The following is a 24,352-nucleotide window of genomic DNA, read 5'->3' on the forward strand; positions in this document are numbered from 1 at the left end:
AATTAAAAAAGAATCCACAGACATATTTTAACATATAATAACCATTAGTCTATAAGATGGGGCTTCCCAGATGGTGCTAGTGGTGAAAAACTCGCCTCCCAATGCAGGAGATATAACAGATGTGGGTTTGATCCCTGGATTCAGAAGGAAATAGCAACCCACTCCAGAATTCTTGCTTGGAGAATCCCTCGGACAGAGGAACCTGGCAGGCGACAGTCCATGCAGTCAGAATCTATTTCATTAAGTGGAAATAGATCTTTATATCATCACTTTATAATGTCATTAGATGTGAACTGAACTTTTAAAAAATACTATTTTTTATTTTAAAAAGGCTCTTTGAAAACTAGAAACACAGAACACAGGCTGTTAAAGTCAGTTAGGAGCTATGTCAAGGGAATGCTTGTTAGGTATTTAATAGGGAAAAAATAAAAGTGTATATTCAGTAAATGTTTACCAAATAAATGACAAAAAAAAATTTGAAAAAAAAATCCAAGGAATGTAGCAATAGTGAAGACAAATGGATGGGAGAAAAGACATTTATGAGAAAGTCATGGTGGCAGGTGGGAGCTATACTTGAGTACCATATGCAAGTTTTGGCTGCCAATATGTAACCTGTCATGCTGTATGTGACTATAAGAAAATGTTTAGGTAAAATTACATAAATTAAATTATATATATATATATATATGAATGACTGCACTTAAGATATGACAGGACTTAGAGAATTTAAACTTTGAGCTAGAGTCACATGGTACATAAAATTAGATATTCCCAGAATTCTGTTGCTGCATAGTTAGGAGTCAGAGAGGTGTGTACTTGAAAACTGTACAACCATTTGAACTTCTTCTTGACTGGCCCACATTATAAAAAGGATAAGCAAAACCAGTCTGCTCAGGATTAAGGAAGCAAATGAAATCCAAAACAACTGATGGACTAACAGCTTAAAGTGAGTAGTCATTTTGATGCTTAATATTGTATATATAGGTACTTGGTACATTTTTTAAAATGAGAGAACAAATGTCAATGAAAACTTTGTCTTTCTCATTTGTATGTGTTTATCAGATCTTATATGTTTTAGGGGCCATAAGAAAACAAAGCAAAGGAAAAATTTGAAATGATTCTGATCTTTCTAGAATGTTCTAAGTTGTCTGATATAACCAAAAGAACAACCAAAAACTCTCCCCTTTGCTGATAGGAATAAAGAAGAGTTTCTAAAATCATAGTGCCTTATGACATTGTTATGATTATATTCATTTTAATTACTAAAGCTTCTCTCAACCTCACATTTTATTTAAGAACCCAAAAATACAAATAAATTGATTTAGTTACACTGCAAATGCACAGCTGAAAAACATCTCTTTTACCTGTGTCAGGCATCAGTCAGAACAATAAATACTTTAAAGAGATAGGAAGATGCAAGTCAGTTTTCAGTAACAGGCATGATTAAAACTGAAGCAAACTGTGAACCTTATGCCTACCCTACCCCAGAACATAAACAATTTATTTTAAATACGTGTGCTTAGCAAATGTATGCACAGCTCTTTCAATGCCTTTAGTGCTTTAAATAAAATTTCATCATCTCTCCATTTACTTCAGTTCCCTTTCTTTTCATTGTAAGCATAAGCATACTTACCTAACGGGGCTAGAAGTAGAATCTGGGTCTCTTGCCATTACAGTACCAATGATTGTACCCACTTCAATATCTTCATGAACCTCAAACAGATAGGAGGATCTGCTGAAAACAGGGGGTTCATCCACATCTTCAATAGAGATTTTCACAATTGTTGTATCTTTAAAAGGTCCTAGGTAATAAAAACGTGGATCCACATGGGTATTTTCTGCTTCAACCTTCAGAGTGTAAAGCCTTCGGCTCTCATAGTCAAGTGGCTGCATTAAGAATAAATAAGTAAATAAATCATCAAATTAGATAGAACAAAATTGAATCATATGTCCTTTCCAAGTTACAGTGTGACTTTTAAAGCCTAATTGAGTTCTGTCAAGTTGTTCATTAACTGTAAATAATTAAAGTAATAAAAATATAAAATAAAACTACTTTTACATATCAGGTGGAATTCAGTTTTATTTTCATGTACTTGAAATGTAGTACATCAGAACATAAGAAAATGAGAATCTAAATCTTAGAAAAATTGAAATGGATATTAATATCTATCTTATATGATGGCAACCCATTACAAAACATGGGTTGGTGGTTTGTGTGTATATATGTGTGTGCTGAGTTGCTGGCTACAGCTAAATTTTTCAAAGCAAAAAATTCAGTAATCTTTAAAAATATTTGCTGTGATATTTCCATTCCGTTTAACAGGCCCATGGTACTACATAAATGTGATGAAAGTTTGAAGACTAATACAAAACCTTTCAGCAGTCATGTGAAACACTGAAAATAAGAACAACCTTAGGTAAAGAGAAAAATTCTGATAGTAACTGGTAATTAGGTTACATTATGAAACAAAAAGAAACTTAAATATTGAGTTGGCCCCTCCTTTGCCGGTCATTGTCTTTGCGTACTTTGAACTTTGTAATAGAACCTGAGGAGAGTTTTGTGATTAACTAGTGGTTACTTTATGCACGTAGTATGCAGGACAGTTTATTAGGACCTAAATTCTACTGGGCCTTACTTTTTCTTATAATGATGGTACTGATGCTACAATAAAAAACTAGTTACCTTTAAATTGTATCACTGAGCATATGTGAGCAGAAAAGCTTAATTTATGTAGCAGAAGGGAAAATGTGAACAATGAAATTATCTTCCAATCCATGCTGTCTCTTTTCATTAGCAACTCTAATTATTGCTTCATACATCTGGATAGATGGCATGTTACTTTTTATGCCTCCAACTGTGATGATATATTGCTATTATTAGCTGTTAACTATTTTTAAGGAAACAATGTTAATAAGGGGCTTTAATTAATGTGACTCAGAAATACAATCACACATATATTACCTTGCCTTCTAAATTTTGTAAAATCTCAGGTTTCATGTTTTAATTAACAAAAGCACTGGGTCAGAACATCCAAGGTGATCTTTGGCTTTATGTCCCTCATACTTATGCATTTACAGTGGAACATGATAGGGATATTTCTTAATGGACAATGCTTGAGTGGATAACACATAGCAAAATATCTACTTTCTAAACAGATGATTATTTCCACGGCTGTTCTGCACCTTTTTCACAGTAATGATGCCCTCCTGTGTGTCCTTCTCAGTTATAATGTCAAACATATCAGTCCCATCACCATCAATAATTCGGTATTCTACTTCAGCATTTTTCCCAGTGTCAGCATCAGTTGCTTTTACACTTCCAATGGCTGTGCCAACTGGGGAGGATTCAAGAACTCGAAGATGGATGGTGTCTGTATAGATTACAGAAGAAAAGAGAGAGAGAAAGAGAGATTTCCTCAATAGAGTATTTAAAGGTAAAATGTGTGTGAGCAAATATTATAAATCTTAAACTTTACATTAGATGTTTACTAATAAGTTGAATACACATAATATGTATAATATATAGTTTTGGGACAGAAAAAGTAGAAATATAGGGTGCTTGATCTGTGCTTACTAGTGAAACAATCTATACCAAGAATTCTGGTTTTAAAAAGAGCATGTTGTCTTCTTTGGCATTTGCATAAGTAACTAGAGATTAGCTTTGAGTACAAATATGTACCTGTATGTGTTTATACAATCACAGCACATCACAGAATATACCACAAATATTTCTATATTACAGTGAATGAACATATTTTTAAATTGTTTTTCCTTTCTTGTTTTCAGTTATTTACTACTCAGTTTATTGCAGCTGCAGAGCAGAACATTACAAAATTCCATGCAATCAGCCATAGTGGGAAGGAACCCCACTTCTGTTTGTGACAGGAGACACAAAGGATAATCTGTGAGGAATACAAAGATGTCCTTCACAGTGTCAGTGTGAAAACACTAAATTCTGACAAACTCCCTTCCATTCAGAGCAAAACAAGAATTTATCTAAGCCCCTGACTCTAGTTGTGCTTCCAGCATGAACCAGCTCTCCTGCTAAATGAGATTTATGTTTTAGCACCTGATCATAAACTACATGCTACTGACAGATTAATTGAGCCAAAGCACACTTCTGATTAGAGCAGATTCTCGCTCATAAACCTTAAGTAATTCTCCTTAATATACATAATAAAGTCCAGACCTCTTAGCTAGTCATACCCTGGCCTGACTATATCTTTCCTAATGTAAAATAGATGGGGAAACAGTGCAAACAGTGTCAGACTTTATTTTTTTGAGCTCCAAAATCACTGCAGATGGTGACTGCAGCCATGAAATTAAAAGATGCTTACCCCTTGGAAGAAAAGTTATGACCAACCTAGATAGCATATTTAAAAGCAGACTTAGTTTGCCAACAAAAGACCATCTAGTCAAGGCTATGGTTTATCCAGTGGTCATGTATGGATGTGAGAGTTGGACTTGTGAAGAAAGCTGAGCGCCGAAGAATTGATGCTTTTGAACTGTGGTTTTGGAGAAGACTCTTGAGAGTCCCTTGGACTGCAAGGAGATCCAACCAGTCCATTCTGAAGAAGATCAACCCTGGGATTTTTTGGAAGGAATGATGCTAAAGCTGAAGCTCCAGTACTTTGGCCACCTCATGCCAAGAGTTGACTCATTGGAAAAGACTCTGATGCAGGGAGGGATTGGGGGCAGGAGGAGAAGGGGACAACAGAGGATGAGGTGGCTGGATGGCATCACTGACTTGATGGACATGAGTCTGAGTGAACTCCGGGAGTTGGTGATGGACAGGGAGGCCTGGCGTGCTGCAATTCATGGGGTCGCAAAGAGTCGGACATGACTGAGTGACTGAACTGAACTGAACAGCACTGAATGTGTCTTTCCTTCTGTCACTTCCAGGAAAGATTTATACCAAACTGGACTTTTCAAAGTCTTTCTTGTCAAAAATTAATTTCCTACATCTCTATATTTTCACATACTATTTCCCTCACATAAACTTCTTCCCCCATTGTCCTCAAATAGTTATAACACAATTTACCAAATCTGAGAAAATGGCTCTCTTATGTGTTGAGTGTTTGGGGGGGGTAGGGCCCTTAAAATTCATATGTTGAACTCCTAAACCCTATTCAGGATCTCAGAATATGACTGTACTAGAATATAACATCTTCACAGAGGTAATTAAGGTTAAATGAGGAGGTTAGGTTGAGCCCTAGTCTAACATGACAAGTGTTTAGACACAATCAGGCACAAGAGGAAAGCCCATGTGAAGCCTGGAAGAAGATGGCCATCTGCAAGTCAGTGAGAAACCTCAGGAGAAACCACCTTGATCTTGGACTCCCAGCTTCAATAACCATGAGAAGACAAATGTCATACATTCTGTGGTGCCTTGCAGGGCAGCCCTAACAAACTAATACAGAGGCCAATAACATCTCAGTTTGAAAAGTCCTTTCCTAGGAGACACCATTAGGACTCTGTTTCTACCACACACTAGTTGGTCACTTAATGTGTACTTTTCAATTCTTTTTCTACATTTTTTTCTCTCCATTAATTTCTGGTTACACAATGTTGACAGCAACTCTCAATTCATTCTTTAGTTACTGTCTTGTTGGCTTTCTTTGCCTTTGCTATTTCTTCTCTTAGAAACACCTATTCCTGGATAATCAGATGGTTCATCCTCTTTCTTCTTCAGGTGACTACTCACTCATCTATGACCCCTCAGAAGCTTAATATTTTACTGAAAAGAACCTTTTTGAGAAGGCATCACTCTTCCTATCACTTACCACTGCTAGGTATTTTATGATTTACTTGTTTATTTGTATGTACCATGAGGATGTTACACAAGACAGGGAAAACTTTGCAATTTTTCACCGCCATATTCCCATTGTATTTCTTTGAATGTAATAGCCACTATGTACTTTTTCTTTTATTGGATATCTGAGAAACTACCTAACTCATCTGCCAGGTCCTATAATTGGCCAAATCCAATTAAATCTTTTATACTCTGAGTGCACACTGCAGCCATATCACCCTTTTGAAAACAATAATTTAATCAATAATTATTCAGAGCTTTGAAATTATTTGACAACTCAATTTGTACTTAAAACATAGATAGGTTGGCCCGCCATAGATTCTTATTTCCTGTCATTTTCACCCTTAATTAATAGTCTCCATACACTGGTCTTCTTTAGGTTTCTCAAATACATTTTTCCTCTTCAATGTAATGCAGTTTTCTTCCTTATGAAAGATTTTCTACACAATTCTTTGCCTGGCCACCTCTGTCTCTCCCTTTGGATACACATATGTGTATGGCTGAGTCCCTTTGATATCCACCTGAAGCTAGCACAACATTATTAATCAGCTGATTTCAATATAAAATAAAAAAGCTTAAAGAAATCTAGGTGGCTTCAAACAATAAAAATTTATTGTCTTACAGTTTTGAAAGCTAGAATTATGAAACCTAAGTATCTGGCAGGGCCATTCTTTTCTCCACAGCTCTAGAGAAGATTCCTCTTTGCCTTTTCTAGCTTCTAGTGCTTGCCAGCAGTCACTGGCGTTCCTTGATTTGTCCATGCATCATTCCAACCACGTGGCCATCTTTTCCCTGTAATTTCACATTGTCTTCCCTCTGTGCATGTCCCTCTGTGTATTCTAATTGTCCCCTCTTTAAGGATACCAGTCATATTAGAAAAGGGCCCCAAACTTAAATACCTCCTTTTAACTTGATCACCTCTATAAAGACCCTATTTTCACATAAAGACTTAAAGCTGTATTTTTATGGAACATATTTCAACCCATAATAGGATACTATGATGTGAAGTTAAATATTATCATAAATAAAATCCACCAATGTTCTGAGAAGAATAGCTGCAGAAATGCCATATGGAATTATTGTTTATAAAGCAAAAAAAAATAGGAAAAGAATCCAAATGTCAAACAGCCTGAAAATAGGTAAATAAACTGTTACATTATCATACATCCTAACATAATATAAAATTGAAAAATATGAGCTATAGTTACATCAAAAATATGGATGAATCTTAGTTGCATCATATTAAGTGGAAAAAGGCAAATTTCAGAAAATTATACACAGTGGGACATTATTTTTACAAAACGTAAATAAGACCTCAACACTATTCTGTTTGGAAAACCATAAATACTACGTGTGTGTGTGTGTGTGTGTGTGTGAATAATCTCCCTCAAACACACACACACACACACACAATTTGAGTATCTTGCATGTGAATGAAAACTATTTTTAAAGTCCTTGTAATGCTTTAAAGTAGTGATTACTTATGTTCTCTTATAGCTACTGCATGCTATATGAAAACATAAAACAAACAAGCAAACCCATATACATCATAAATAATTGTCAAATACAGCTTTGTTTAATAGTGTTATTAATCTTTACTGGCACTTGATGGAAATAAATATCTTCCATTTAAAATTCAGGGCTTCCCCGGTGGCTCAGTGGTTTATAATCCACCTGCAGTACAGAAGACGTGGGTTCGATCCCACATACATAATAACACAAAAAGAATCACAAGTAGAGTCAGTAGGAAAAGAAAAAAAAAAAAACAGTGAAAAGCAGCAATAACATAAAATTCAAAAGCAAAATCAAGACAAGTAAAACACTTTAGCTGGATCACATCAACAAACAAGTAACGTAGAGTCATCAGGTGGAGCATATTTTTAAAATATACTCATTATGTTTTAAGGAATGAAAGTTATAAAATTTTTACTAGAGAATGAAAAGTGGCTCCCTATACTGATTGAAGCTAAATACAACATCTAGAAGTAGTCAGGGTTGAAGCAGTTAAAAAATAATGGATGGGTTAAAGGGAAAATTAAAATCACAAAGGACAGATCTGGTGAGTTAGAGGACAGTGGAAGGAAGTCCACATGATTAAAAATTAATATATAATTGTGAGGTTGGGAAAAATAAAAGACATGGATCAAAATGTCAGTGGACATTTCAAGGTAACCCCTGATCCTAGAAAGATACTGAGAAATGTCATCAAAATTTGATGATAAAGTTATTTTGAACCTTGAATTTTCACTATAGCCACAGTATTAATCAAGTATGATAGCCCAATAAAGATAGTTTTAGACTCAGCAAATTTCTTTCACTTTAGCCCTTTTAAAATAACCTAATGAAGAATATATTCCAAAAAAACAAGAAGTTAAATCAAGAAACAGGAATACAGAAGATCTAGAGAACTATGCATCCGAATTAAGAAAATGAAAAAGAAATGTCTGGGATGGCAGACTTTCCTGAACTCCAGAGATTAGCCAGCCCATGCTGAAGGGAGAATACTGATGAACCTAGGTTTATAACTCTGAATGTTGCTAGAATTGAGCTAAGTGCTATCATGTTTTTTCACTAATAAATTTTGAATAGCACCTCTAAAGTGCAAATCTGTAACATCTCTGAAAATACAACTTTACTAAAGAGGATCTCTGTCAATAGTGGAAATCATTCCATGGAAAATAAAATATCTGGCTTATTTTCTCTTAAGACTTTTAAGAGCTGGTGTATGCTTTAGTTTACAGTTTTGAACTAAATAGTCAACATTAACGTTGAATGTAAAACATGTTTTACATGTTTAATACTTTGTATTAAATTTAATAATTATGTTTACATGCATAATACTTTGAAAAGTGCATTTTAAAAATTATAAAGATTTTTTTAAGATATGGTTAAAAATTTATTAGATATATTTACTGCTTCAGTGAAAATGCTATTGGGATAGAAAGAGAGGAAGGCTGAGAATGGTGGATATAAAAGAAATTTCATAACAGTTAAACTTGGTGATATAACCAATAGAGAAATTTTGAAATGTGTTATAATTATATTAAGGGGAGAATAGATTGAGATGCCACTGAGCTCCATTTTCAAGAATCATGAAAAGAAGTCAAAAGGCAATCTACAAAATTTTTTAAATAACAAGAAAATATTACTTAATTACAGTTAACCTAGGTGAACTAAAAAGAGTAACTTTATCATTGTTTTCTGTGATGATTAGAGCTATGGGGAGGAAGAATGGAATGGGTGGCTTATCTTCTATTTTAAAATTTTATCTATGAATGTAATACTTTGGAGCAAATTATTATTATTATTATCATTGGCAACACCTTGTGGCCTGTGGGATTTTAGTTCCCTGCCCAGGGACTGAGCCACGACCTTGGCACTGAAAATGTAATCCTAACCAGTGGACTGCCAGAAAATTTCCTGAAGTGAATTATTATTATTATTTTTTAAATTAAATAGAAAATTATCCTGATGAAATTGGAGATTATCAGGTTATGGTAGAAAGTTTCTGCATCATGGATCTTTTAGCAGGGAGATAGATAAAAAGAAAAAAAGTGGTTTTTTTGTTTGTTTGATTAATTTTACTGTATCATAGATTTCACTGGGAGTATTGTTTCTGCAAACTTGTTCTCCCACTTTTTGTTTTTAGTTTGGACTTTCTTTGAGATTGTTGTAGTTTCAGGCACAGGCTTAGATTCTGAAAATCTGTCTGCTTTGAACTTGTCATTAGTATAGTTCTGGTCAAGGATCCAAAACCTTTTATTTCTTTGTTTTATTCTTTGGTAGGTGCAGAGAAGGCAATGGCACCCCACTCCAGTACTCTTGCCTAGAAAATCCCATGGACCGGAGGAGCCTGGTAGGCTGCAGTCCATGGGGTCACTAAGAGTCAGGCACGACTGAGCTACTTCCCTTTCACTTTTCACTTTCATGCATTGGAGAAGGAAACGGCACCCCACTCCAGTATTCTTGCCTGGAGAATCCTAGGGACAGAGGAGCCTAGTGGGCTGGCGTCTATGGGGTTGCACAGAGCCGGACACAACTGAAGCGACTTAGCAGCAGCAGCAGCAGGTGCAGAGACTGTTTCCATCAGAAGGTTATTTCATTTTCATGAGAGTAAGCATTATCCATGTTAATTTTCAGTACTTTCTGAGGTTTAGTAGGAAGTAATCATTTTCCATTGATTCATATTATGTTGTTGTTCAGTCACTTAGTAGAGTCCTACTCTTTGTGACCCCATAGACTGCAGCACGTCAGGCTTCCCTGTAATTTCCTATCCCCTGAAGTTTGCTCAAACTCATGTCCACTGAGTCGATGATGTCATCCAACCATCTCGTCCTCTGTTGCCTTCTTCTCCTCAGTCTCTCCCAGCATCAGGGACTCTTTGTGACCCTATGGACTGTAGCCTGCCAGGCTCCTCTATACATGCACAAAAATATATTTATTTTTTTGAAACACTAGTCAAATTGTTTTCAAGGAGTTCTATTCTTTCCAGAAAAGCAATGACTAAGATTGAGCTCATTCATTAAAATACCATAGATTTAGTTCCTCTCTTAAATAATTCAGATAGTCATACTATAAAAAACATATATGTTGTATCCACATATAGAACATATACATTCATAATTGTTTTGATTATATGGCCACTTCAGTAATTTATTTATTCAATAAATCTTTACTCAGTGCTCACGATGTATAGTTAGATAACGCTTTCTCTGGAACTGTGTTTATGCTAAGAAACTTATTCAAGGATGAGATTTACTGGGTCTACTTCAAAGTTTAAAAAGTGCATTTCTATATATTAAAGGTATGAGAGAGCTATTCATTCATACTCTTAAATTTATTTCCAAAACTTGTCTGTTGAACACAGGTATGCTAGTTTGTCAAGCAAACTGAAATTGCTTTAATGAAGAGCTTGCAAAGGTGTCTACCGTGTAAGGCAAGCCGCAGGAGAGGATCCAGAAAGGAGACAGACTGTGCTGCACTCACTGTCAAAGGCAAAGCAGCACCTGCCATCCATCTTACATTTCATGTTTCCTTAAAGGCATCTATTTGCATGCTTCTTATTTTTTACCTTACAGTTGATGAAGCTTTAATTATGTGGTACGCTTTCTTATCAATTCCAATTTATAGTTATTTCCAATTCATTCCCAGGTGTCAGATTGAATCATTTGCTTTTCTTTTAATGTTTAGGGCAGATAAATATTTCTTCCCGGTGAGTATGTTCTTAGTTTGGTTATCGACTTAAGCACAAAGACACGAATGCAAAGAGGAGAAAGGCAATTGCCATTTCCAATTTGCCTGTGCAAATTTGCATTTAGAAATAAAAACCTAAATGGTGATATTGCAAAGAATACTTCTTAAGGACTGGCCAAAAGATAAGGCTACTTAAATAAGTGTATACTGAGGTTATTGTCAACACCCTCATACAACATCCAAATTTTCATTTATTAATGATTTTAAACAATTTTGGTGTACTTCTGTTTTTTTTTTTTTTTTTGATTTATGACTAAATATTCCAGGTCACTTGTTCTACTAAAATTTAATCAGTAGGACCTCTGCACTGAGTATGAAAAACACTGCAGATTTGTGTACTAGAATTAGAAACAACTGACAGCTCAATATAAGAGATTTGGGAGAAAAGGCAGAAAATGGGCACAGTTAGAGCTGTGACAGGGTGACTTCCTCAGAAACAACAAATTAGATGCCAGAAAACGAATGGGAGAGCAAAGGGGGCAAACACAGGTTTTGAATCGTGGCAGCAAATAGCTGCCGTTTGTTGATTAAAAATAAAAAGACAATAAGTTTCAAAGAGATATAATTTGACTCTTTCCTTTGTTTCCTGCCCTTATTTCTTTTCACATTTACATTAAGAACCTCTCTACTTTTCCAGAGTGGTGAGAATAAAGCACCACACACGTGAATCAACAAAATAATTTAACATTAGTTTAATTTTTTTATTTGTTTTGCATATAATCTTATTGTAACATCTCTATGCCGCATAATAATCTCAAACAATACTTGCTCTAAGAAAAATGACACAATTATGCACGTTTATAAACCATTCTGTTGTATAATGTTTAAAAGATGTTTTCTAATGAGCTTAACAGGAAGAAATTAAAAACAAGATAAAGCTCCTGAGAGGAAACTGCAGAGTAGTTAAGGAAATTATGCAATGCTAAATGGGCATTTAGGAAAAGCAGAGGAGAGCTCAAAGTCACACCAGAGACTGACAAGGGACTGAGGCTGTGGAACTGAAGACACTCACCAGAGGAAAGGCAGAAACCTAAATCTGTGAACACCGGAGACATGATCACCAACTTAACTTAAGGCATTTAAGTTAAATTAGAGCAAAACAAGATGCTGCAAAGAGTCTTAGTTTCCTGTTCATGCCATTGAAGAAAGCAATGGGACAAATCTTTCAGAGACACTGTCATTGATCCCCAGAGACTAGGGAATCCATCTTGATTCATTTCTTTGAAATTGTCTCCAAGTTAATTGGCATCAATAGATACATACAACTGCAATTTGTAGGAACATAAAAAGTATATAGAATCGGGAAGGTTAAGATAACCTTAAATGAGTCATTCATAAACGTATTGCATTGTACTAGGTACTCAGTCTCTCTGCAATAGGTCTCCCTTGAAATTATAGGCTTACTAAAAATTGTTAACAGCATTTGAGCCTGAACAAATTTGTACAGCTAGCTTTATTTCTATAGATCTTTATCTATACCTAGGGGTATTTTTCAAGTGTGTTCTAGAGGACACAATAACACAGAGGGACTTTGAATCCCATTTAACAAAATGCTAAATCATTTAGTCTAAGGAAACTTTCAACAGGATTCACTGGAGAGTTCCAGGTGGATTTTTGCATAATTTCTACACACTATGTTTTTCTAGAAAATTATATATTTCAACATATTTGGAAATTGTATATTTCCTCAGTTGTGTGAGTACCTGCTGTGTGCATGCTAAGACACTTCAGTCATGTTCAACCCTGTTTGTCTATGGACTGTAGCCAGGCTTCTCTGTCCATAGGATTCTCCAGGCAAAAACACTGGAGTGGGTTGCATGCCCCCCTCCAGGGGATCTTCCAGATCCAGGGATCTAACCTGCATTTCTTGCATATTCTGGATTGGCAGGTGAGTTCTTTACCACTAGCCCCACCTCGGACGCCCATTTCCTCAGTTCTGTCAGACTAAATGTTGAGCTTAGCTGAGATTACAGGTGTCTATTCTCATGTATATTTCACATGTGTATATAGTTCACAATCTACTAGATACTTAAAAATCCACTGTATATATTGTTCACTATGTATTAGGTATTTAAAATCCACCATCTTTTCGCAGGCATCTTAATTTAAAATATTCAAATCAAATTGAATCCCTGCCTCTCTCTTCACACAAGCTCTTCTGGTAGAAAATGAGACTGTATCTTTTGCTCTTTTTATCCCTCAAACCTTTTGTCGACCTAATTACTAAATCCTATGGCTCACCCACTTAACTGTATCTCAAATCCCTCCTCTCCTCTGATTCAGTTCAGACACTCATCAACCCCTGCTCTTCCGATCCAAGCAATGTGCTCCATTGCTGCCAGAATAATTAGACAAAATGAAGAACTGTATGTAGCTGGTGCTTTCTTAAAAAATGCTCCCTTAGATAATACAGGTAGCATTTTATTTTTGTATCAACCCTCTTCATGATGCTGACTCTGCTATATTTCCACTCTCATTTTGCACAACCTCTGCTACAAATCCTGGGATCCGGCCATACCAAATCACACACATTTTTCCAAATGTCACCTTTGTTTATTCTGTCCTCCCTAACAAATATGCTCTCCCTCTCAATGCCTGTCTTCTTTCCTGGAAAATACTTAAATATTTTTCTCTTTCCTGGTCTCCTTACATCTGAAGCATTGATCATTTTATTATTTGGGCATTAAATATATTTATAGCATAAATGTTTTTGTATCATTCTCCACTTATATTTCTGTAAATAAGCTTACATGCATATGTACCTAAATGTACATGTATATTATACTTATATTTATGCAACTTATGTATAACTTACATCTATAGACAAAAGCAAACAAAAGATTGAGGGAGACAATGCGTGTGAGAGAATCTACAATGTAGTAAAATAAAACTGCATGTATATGTGTGTGAGAAAAAGAAAAAGTGTTATGAATTTATAATCATTCAAAATGCAAATGATTTATTAATGTTTTCTGTTTATCACTATAATATTATTAGTTATTATTTTTATCATACTTCCTTCCACATAGTAGTAAGTGTTTAATAAATCAAAGAATGCTTTAATAGCATGACTTCATTGTAATTCTTCCAAATTATAGGTACTAGGTCCATAGGGAAAAATCCTACAAATATATGAGGATATTTTTGTGATCATAGTAAAAATCAGAGCCATTATCTAACCTATATTAATAGTAGAGTGCTTTTGACTATAAGAATATCCTTTTTTTCTACATTAAAAAAGGGGGGAAAGAGACATTTTTAATTTCTTTCCATCCTTTCTCAGGCTAAAGCATCTTCCTTGGGACACACTTGACTATTGCTCTACTTGAAATGTGTTTGATAATTTTAAAATATGCAGATCAGCCTGGGGTCTACATTACCTTAGAATCCTCAGTAGAGGAGAAGCTGAGTCTATTTACAAAGTGAAAATCAGCACTTATTAAATCACACCTCCCTGGTACCAAGCAGGGATTACAGTAGTCTCACAACTCACTGAAAGTACATGATTAAAATCTCTGTGTGTATCATATAGACATTTCCTTGAAAGACCTTGTCTCATGAAAACTTGTTTATTTACCCACCAAACAGTAGAAGGATCCAATAAAGTATTCACTTGTGTTTGGTCCTTAGATACTGCAAAGGCACCTCAGATATGCAGATGATACCAAATAGCAAAGAGAAACTAAAGAGCCTCTTCATGAAGATGAAAGTAAAAAAGCTGGCTTAAAACTCAACAATCAAAATACTAAGATCATGGCATCCAGTCTCATCACTTTATGACAAATAGATGGGAAAAAATGGAAATAGCAGGAGATTTCATTTTCTTGGCCTCCAAAATCACTATAGGTGGTGACTACAGCCATGAAATTAAAAGACACTTGCTCCTTGGTAAAAAAGCTATCATCAACCTACACAGTGTATTAAAAAGCAGAGATATCACTTTGCCAAAAAAGTTCATATAATCAAAGCTATGATTTTTCCAGTAGTCATGTAGAGATGTGAGAGTTGGATCACAAAGTATGTTGAGAGCCAAAAAAATTGACAGTTTTGAACCTATCGTGCGGGAGAAGATTCTTGAGAGTCCTTTGTATAGTAAGGAAATCAAAACAATCAATCCTAAAGGAAATCAGTCCTGAATATTCACTGTAATGCTGAAGCTGAAGCTCCAACACTTTGGTCACCTGATGGGAAGAGCCAACTCACTGGAAAAGACCCTGACACTGGGAAAGACTGAGGACAGGAGGAGAAGGGGGCAACAGAGGATAAGATGGTTGGCTGGCATCATCAACTCAATGGACATGAGTTTGAGCAAACTCTGAGAGATAGGGAAGGACAGGGAAGCCTGCTGTGCTGCAGTCCATGGAGTCGTGAAGATTCAGACAAGAGTTAGCAAATGAACAACAACTGACAAAGTTTTGATTTACCTGGGTTTGTATCAAAATACATGGACATTTTATGAATTCTTTATGTCCCATATGAAGTTGTTCCCTTTTACAGGCAACTAATGAACCACTGAATTAACTAAAGAAAGATTCATCAGGGAAGATAAAGAGAATCTTTGATGTGGCAATTTCTTTTTGAGTATAATGGTTAGAAGCACAGATTTTTGAGCCATCGAAACTGTTATTTCTTTTCCAGCTGTAAAACAATGAGCAAGTGACTTAAGTTTCATGTTTTTATTGAACTAATAAAAGGGGAGATAAATGTTACATTATTATAATTATACAGATATGAAGATTAAGTGAGTTACTTTTACATTATATTGTACAGTGTTTAATCCACGTTATAACATTGTGCCTATTACTATTATTTTCATACTGTTCCTGTATTTTATTTAAGTGTAGGCAAACCAGACAATCCATATTTATGTTATTTAATGAGCTAAATAAATGTAGCCAATAAAGGTCATTCAGTTAAAACAAACAAACATAGTTATGAAACCTCTTCCAGGCTCTGAGTGATTCTAGAATTGCATGCTATGGTATCTGAATTGTCTGTATTTTTGTATAATCTTTAAATATAATTTTATGGAAAAGTGTTAGCATCAAAATACTCAGAAAACTAGTCTCATTAAGTTTATATGTACATCCAATGTCCCATCATCTTAAAAAAAAAAAAAAACTTTCCTATAAGTAAAAATTCTCTGCTAGTTTTCAGAACCAACAACCAAATGATGAAAAACTGATTTTTGTTCCATTCTCAATGTCACAACCCGCCCCCCCGCAAAAAAAAAAAGTAAGCAGCAATAAATTTACTCTTTGGAGGGCACTTGGGATAGATCTGTAAGCTTGCATAATAAATATGTCACATTGTCACAAATTTGATATTAATTATCTATGAAGAGTTGACTCATTGGAAAAGACCTTGATGCTGGGAAGGATTAGGGGCAGGAAGAGAAGGGGATGACAGAGGATGAGATGGCTGGATGGCATCACCTACTCGATGGACATGAGTTTGAGTAGACTCCGGGAGTTGGTGATGGACAGGGAGGCCTGGAATGCTGCAGTTCATGGGTCACAAAGAGACACACAACTGAGTGACTGAACTGAACTGAACTGATACATAATATTCTGAAATATATTAAGAGATCAAAAATAAATAAATACAAAGAAGCCCATTACTCAATCATACATTTTTGGAGCTTATAAATTCTCTCTCGTCATAAATTCCCAGCTCAACTACTACATAAATTTATTTAATACTGATTCCTGACTTCCACTTGTCCATCTAAGCTGTCTGCAAAGAGGTCTGTGTCTTAAATAGACCAGGGGCGTGGTCCTAAGACAACTGGATTTTTCTGGAGGCCATATGCATTACTAAGTAGATAATAAAATAATCTCCTTTCTTTTCTCTGTGTTGCAATGTGTGGAAAATCAGCCACATATGAATAACAAGCTGTGGTCTTCTCAAACTATGTTCTAAAGTTGTTTTCTTTCTTTTTTTTTTTTTTCCGGATCTCAGTCGGATGTTTAGTTTCTTTTTTATTCTTGAGTGTGTGCTTGCTATGTCACTTCATTTGTGTCTGACTCTGTGTGACCCTGTGGTCTGCAGCCTGCCATGCTCCTCTGTCCATGGGATTCTCCAGGCAAGAATACTAGAGTGGGTTGCCATGCTCTCCTCCAGGGGATCTTTCCGACCCAGGGATCACACTCAGATCTCTTTCATCTCCTGCAATTGCAGGTGGGATTTTTTGACCACTAGCACGATCTGGGAAGCCCCTCCTTCTTGAGTTCTAGTGAAATACTGTCCCATCCAAGTACTAGAGCCAAGTCTTCCAGATATCAGCTGGTTGACTAGAACCTTGACCATCCACATAACTGCTTTTGTAAACTTTCTCTAGGCGTGGACCTTCCTTTCTGATGTCTATTTTTTTGTCATTTTGTTTCTATTTTTCTCTTTTTGGAATGTATTTGAGATAGTCTTACCATACAATATCTTCTTCTGTATTAAGGCAATGAGACTAGCCTCGCCTCTGCAGATCATCTATTCCTTAATCACTGATTCTGATTCAAGAAGAAACAGTATCCTAGCATTATTCCAGAGGCGCTTTTTAAAAAGACCATTTGGGCACAAATCCCACTGTCCTAGGTGTTTTTGCCAAGGCTACAATGATCAGGTTCCAGCACTTTAATCTCTTCATAGTCCTTTTCCACAAAGCCTATTTTGTTTTCTGATTTTTAGGGAAAGAAGGAAGTACGTGGGGTAAAAGAAACTAAAATACTCAATTGAAAATACCAGGTGGATAGAATACAGGTGATGGAGTGTGACGTCTGTCTATCCTAGCACAATGAAACATAGTAAAATTCAAGGACCATTGAATGTTTGACTGCCTGAAGAGCAGAAACATTTGCTCTGAAGTCCTCATCCATGGATGTTATTTTATTCATATAAGGTAAGTTCATTCATTTTGCTGAAGTTATAGGTACTTTAGACTTAAGGCACTTTTATTTACTTTTTGGCCATCAGTGAGTAACAGCACATCGTCAGAGCAAGAAAAGCAAAATTAGAAACATTGTACATTCTCGTAGAGAGGGAATAAGAAAAGGAGGCAAATCATTATGTAAGGAAAAGCAGGAAGCTTGAGACGTGGATCGATCCCTGGGTCAGGAAGATCCCCTGGAAGAGGGCATGTGACCCATTCCAGTATTCTGGCCTGGAAAATCGCATGGACAGAGGAACCTAGAGGGCTACAGTCTATGGGGTTGCAAAGAGTCAGACACAACTAAAGCAACTTAGCAGGCACTAACAAGGGGAGAAACTATATGTTACAGTTACTACTGAAAACATTTACTATAAGTGACCTTATTTGTTAATTGCAGCACTCTAAGTACTATATTGGAGAAGGAAATGGCAATCCACTCCAATACTCTTGCCTGGAAAATTCCGTGGACAGAGGAGCCTTGTAGGCTTTAGTCCATAGGGTTGCAAAGAGTCGGACACGACTGAGCGACTTCACTTCACTTCATTTCAAGTACTATATATGCAGGAACCGACAATTAGAGAAGCAAAATTGTCTAATTGTATGCATTTTCTATTTTCAAAATTATTCAGGTCTCCTTAGAGAGAAGCGTCTCCTATTCATGCTGAAAATAACTAGTCCTTTATTCTTCCTTCTGTTCTTCATGTACTTACCCCATGGCCAGACATCATATTGTATTTTAATGCAATTATCACTTAATTTTCTACACCTTCCACCAGTAGCTCATGTCCTTGGTTAACTGTAGCCCTAATTCTTGCTTTGAGTCTGGATAAAGGATGCTCCCCAAAATTATCTACTGAACCACCCTTAATCTAGGATTTATTTTTAACTATGACAATATAGTCCTTCTCTATTTTATTTTCTTGTTCACCTAAGCTTTTTAAAGTGCAGGCATTATTTCTTTATCCTCTTTCTGACTATCTTTTATTCCTCAATTTACAACCTTACAGCTTCTTTAAATGATTTCTACTAAAACCAGTTGGAGAAGATCATCCACAATTACCTCCATTATGTAAATTCCAATAGCTGCTACTCAAAACTTATTTTATCTGACTTTGAAGCAGTTGTCACTCTTGTTCTTTTCTATCCTTTGTTATTCTGGTTTTCTTGTATCAAGTTATAATAATAGATACAAAATAGATAATACAGAAAAGTAAACATTAAAAGCATCACCGAAGATAATTCTCAACACCACTTTGAAGCAATCTTTTACCATTTTCTTTTTCTACTTGCACAAAATATGTCCTTTGCTAATACCTTACATTGCTAATTTTGCTAATTTCCAACTTCATGAATTCTCCTTCTTTCCCTGCCCTTATGGCTTGTAGTAGTTCGAAGAAAGGGTTTATATCAAAATATAAATTCTTTCAAAAATGTTTTCCATTGTAAAGGATGCACTCAGTTCTCCTCCCCTCTGTTTGGAAAAGTGTTGCTTCTCTGTTCGCTCATTAAATTCTGTCTCAAGTTCCCTGATCACATGTATCATTTAATATTGAAATATTCTCTCCCCTGCTAGACAGTAAGCCATTTGTAATCAGGATTCAAGATGTTAGAGAACAGTTAACATACAAAAATGCCTGCCTTGGCCAGGTACAATAATAACTGCTTGCATGAGCTGCCTCACAATGGGCGATCCCAATAAGAAATTGGAGTGCTGCTGTGGAAAACTGAGAGAATTTGGGAGGAGCCAAAGGATGGAGAGATGCCAGCTCCTAATATGTCCTGTCAACCCACCAGAAACCCTGAAGCTAAAATTCATCTTTTCTGAGATGTGTGCGCCACCAGGGACAAGCAAGATGACTGGTCAGAGACAACCTGGAAAGCTAACCCCATTATCGTAACACCTGAGACCGTGCCATATGGCAGAGCGGTTCTGGTTCTCCTGGGTTCCTTTTTCCCTGCTGCTCTCCACCTGGGGCTCCTTCCCAATAGACTTTTGTTTTGTCAGTATGTTTGTCTCCGCAGACAATTCATTTCCAAGTGTTAGTCAAGAGCCCACTCTCAGGCCCTGAAAAAAGTCCTCTTTCTGGTAACAAAACTGCAAGCACCATGCCTATCATCGGAAGGAAAGCAATATATATATATATATATATATATATATATATATATATATTTCACTAATTGTTTTTAAAATCAAAGTCACTTGAAACAACCTAGGATTCTGAAATAATTTCAACAGATACATTGTTTTGGTAGTGAAAATGCAATTTACTATCTGGAGAAAAACCCTAAAATCCTTTTGGAACTCAGTTTTTAGGTGCATCTCAACCTTCTAATCTATTGCTTCTCTTTTAGAATCATGCTGAGGTGCACATGTCTTACCAATGTTCACATGCTTGTACCTGTAAAGTCACAAGACCATAATGGGAACTTAGATCACACATATAGCTGTGTTTATTTTCTTTTTTAATTTCAATAATAATTTACTATTGCTAATGTTTCTGTGAGTGCAGGGCTCGCTGATCTGTTCCCCCAGCAACCTTCTTGTTGTTTGGTATGATCCAACCACCTTGGTCTTCATTTCTTGACCATCAACTTCCATTCAACATCACTCAGCTTCCTATTCAGAGTTGCCCATGTGCTGTTTCCTTTGCTTGAAGGACTTTCCCACCTTTGTGTGTGTGTGTGCTCAGTCACTCAGTCATGTCTGACTCTTTGTGACCCCATAGGCTGTAGCTCATCAGGCCTCTCTGTCCATGGCATTTCCTAGGCCAGAATACTGGAGCAGGTTGCTATTTCTTACTTCAGGGGATCCTCCTTACCCAGAGATTGAACCCGTCTCTTGCATCTCCTGCATTGGCAGACAAATCCTTTTCCACTGTGAACTATTACATTTTGCAGTGTTTAGATGAAATATCATCTCATGAGCAAGATCTTCCCTTATCGTCCCCCTTGGAACACTCATGTTTCTCTTTTTACCCAGAACTGAGTGAATACGGTGTCTGTATAATTGTTTTTTTTTTTTTTTTCTTTTGTATCATCTGCCTCTCCCATTTTAATGAATGATCATAGGGACAAAAAGCATATATACAATAGTGTTTGGAAAAAGAGCGTCTCGATAAATATTTTTAAATGAAAGAATTTCTGATTTCACTTGAAGAGATCCTCAAATAATATCAAAGTTTCTCAACCTCACTATTGATGACATTTTGGGTCAGATAATTTTTTGTCAAGTGACTTGTAGGGATGGTGAGCAGCATTTCTAGCTTACATCCAATGGATCCCAGTAGTAGTGGCCAGTTGAGACAGACAAACATGTCTTAAGATATTGTTAAATATATTTTGGGGGACAAAAGTGTCTCTGATTGAGAACAATTTTTACAGATCTACATAATAAATAAGATAAGCAATGAAGGACATGTGGGCTTTCATCTGTTTCTATTCCTTCCAAATGACTGAGATTTTTATCTCCTACAGATGTATCATATTAGAAAATGTTGAACTTGGATTAACTTGCATGGAAGCTTAAGTTTTAACCCTAGTTTTATAATATTAAACAATAATAAAAATAGAGCAGTACTTGCACACATTAACATAATTGAGCACATAAATACATTAGTAGCAAACTATTGAGTCAAGTACTTCATATACTTAAAATTATTTGGTCTTACCACTCCACGGGGTATGCACTGCCATCCAGTTTTACTGAATGGCACTGGAATGGCACCTTTCTATTAAGAGGTCATTCCAAAAGACCAACATGAGAAAGCTTGCAAATGAAGAAGACGGAGTTGGGCTCATGAGAATGACTCCATAGTCTGTCTTAAACTGCCTCATATGGCAGACACCAGTTAGGTCACTAACCTTCATGCAATTATTGATTGCAAATGTCTGACTTGAGTTTGATATAACTGGAAAATACTTGATGAAAGAGGATATTTCAAAGATTTATGTGACAAAAGAATGTAAAACATCTGTATAAGTTTTATATTAATGATATGTTTAAAGGATAATATTGGGTTAAAATATATTATTAAAATTAATATGCCCTGCTTATTTTAATTTTTTAAGTATGGCTGATAGAAAATTTAAAATTACATTTGTGGCACACATTCTTGGTTTGCATTCTATTTTTATTAGGCAGTACTTGTTTGTTCACTTTATTATTTCCACTCTGAACCTCCTTTACTTTTTCTGCATATTGGGTATGATAATAATAGCAATGTGTGTATACAAGTAACTTGTGAGTGTCAGTGATATGCTACATATGAAGGTCTTCATAACCTGTGGAACTCTCACCAAACACTGGCTATTTAATGAAGTGAGACGAGAAATTAAAAACTAGTTTTCTGCATATTAGTTAACTTAGACTATCAAGTAACATTCTAATTGCCATGACTGAGTGTTCCCAATAGTAAGATATGGTTGCAAATATTCATAGGAGAAAAGATAATTGAGAAAATAAAAATCCATAAATTATATTTCTATTTATAATTTTAAAATAATGAGACAGGATACAGGATGCTCTAAAACTTCTTCTAACATATTCACATCTGGAGTTGGGCATGGATTTCAAACCAATTCTGCCATTACTTGCAGTTCATCCTTAATGTCTATAACATTCATTTTCTCATTTGTAGAATGGAGTTCAGATACTAACTTCAATGGGTTATGACAAAATAAAGCAGGTCAATAAGCAACTTGATGCATGGTGAAATGAAAACTCTATTCAGAAAACATACTATGCTCTTTCTTCTTATTATTATTTTATTATTATTACTATTACTATTATATCCTGGCTTGTGTAATGTGCCTACCAGATACCAACCACAAAATCTGACTTAACAAAAGGAAACAATGTAATCAGTGAATGAATAAATAAAGGTATTGTAGTAGAAGAAAAATGATACAATGAATTTTACTGGATATTTTCATCTGTTCAAACGTCTCTTTTTTCCATTTAATTAGAATCTATTAATTTGTTATCAAATGCATAAATTTTAAATAGGCTGTGTATTTTGGACACATGTGCATATATGTTCTTGAGAACTGAAACTCTAATAATCCTGGAACTTCCCTGCTGGTCCAGTGGTTAAGAATCCACCTTCCAGTGCAGGTGGCATGGGTTCAATCCTTGGTCAGGGGACTGAAATCCTGCATGACACAGGGCAACTAAGCCCATGGGCCACAACTAGAGAGGAGCCTGCATGCCAAGATGAAATAGCCTACATGTGGCCACTAAGACCCAATGCAGCCAAATAAATCAATTAATTAACACTAAAAATAAAATATAAAAAAATAATAAAATGTAATAATCCTCTTAAGGGTCATTTGTACTCAAAATACTTTTCTCACAAATACTTCTGCTCATTGTGGACTGTGCAGCTAGTTACAGCTTGTTTTTCTGGATTTGCATTCTATTCTCTTGGTAAGACAGGAATGACAGGAACGTCACTCAGTTGTGTCTGACTGTTTGTGGCCCCATGGACTGTAGCCTACCAGGCTCCTCTGTCCATGGGATTTTCCAGGCAATAGTACTGGAGTGGATTGTCATTTCCTTCTCCAGCGGATCTTCCTGACCCAGGGGTCGAACCCGGGTCTCCCGCATTGTAGACAGATGTTTTACCGTCTGAGCCACCAGGAAGTTCTCTTGGTAAGAGGCTCATGCTAAAAGGTGGTCAGAAATGTAAAATGTGAAATTTAAGTTTTAGTGTACAGGCATGTCTTTACAGTTGTTCTGAAAGAACTATAAAGATTTATTCTTGATTTTCTTTTCCCTGCCAGTACTAAAATTACCCTGAAGCTGAAGCCTGATAATTGGAAAACAGGATAAGCAGACACCCTTCTCTCTGTGTTTTGGGTCAAATACCACAATAGCAATGGCTGAAGGACATGTAAATTAAATATCTAACAAAATATCATCAAAAATACATGAGTATATGATTAGTCCACTCAAGATTATTTTATATGAATTTTATAATCTTTCAACACACATGATTTTAAACAATTTGATTAAAATCATGCACTATTAATAATCAAAGTTAGATAAAACTGGTATAAGAAGAAAGGTGAAATGCTTCTAAAGAGTCAAAACAACACAGTAATTCTTAGCCTATAATTCTTTCTGTGTAATGATCTTTTTAGTGTAAACATATAAATATCATGTAAAGCTATTGCTTTTTACATTTTGATACCTAAACACAAAATTACATAAGGCAAAAGAAAAAAAAAAAGCTAAAATTAGGAGATCAATTTAGAAGTTAATATGCAGCAAATGTTAAAAATTAAAAACATAAATCATCCCAAAGCCTCTGTTTTATACCACATTTCCTAGCAATGTGAGAATCCATCTTGAAATAAAGGGTCTT

The 24,352-nt window shown here is 35.6% G+C and overlaps 1 protein-coding gene across 1 annotated transcript in view; it reads right to left on the reverse strand.

The window, feature by feature from the left end:
* LOC120879479 (cadherin-10) overlaps positions 1-24,352 on the reverse strand; it is a 112,408-nt gene that overhangs the window by 25,298 nt on the left and 62,758 nt on the right. The window contains exons 5-6 of the mRNA XM_040262496.1: positions 3,184-3,371; positions 1,634-1,887 (exon numbers count right to left, since the gene is read on the reverse strand). Coding sequence (XP_040118430.1) covers positions 1,634-1,887; positions 3,184-3,371 — 442 coding nt within the window. The remainder of the gene's footprint in view (positions 1-1,633; positions 1,888-3,183; positions 3,372-24,352) is intronic.

Source organism: Oryx dammah, unplaced genomic scaffold (assembly GCF_014754425.2).
Source record: "Oryx dammah isolate SB20612 unplaced genomic scaffold, SCBI_Odam_1.1 HiC_scaffold_20, whole genome shotgun sequence".
NCBI lineage: Eukaryota > Metazoa > Chordata > Mammalia > Artiodactyla > Bovidae > Oryx > Oryx dammah.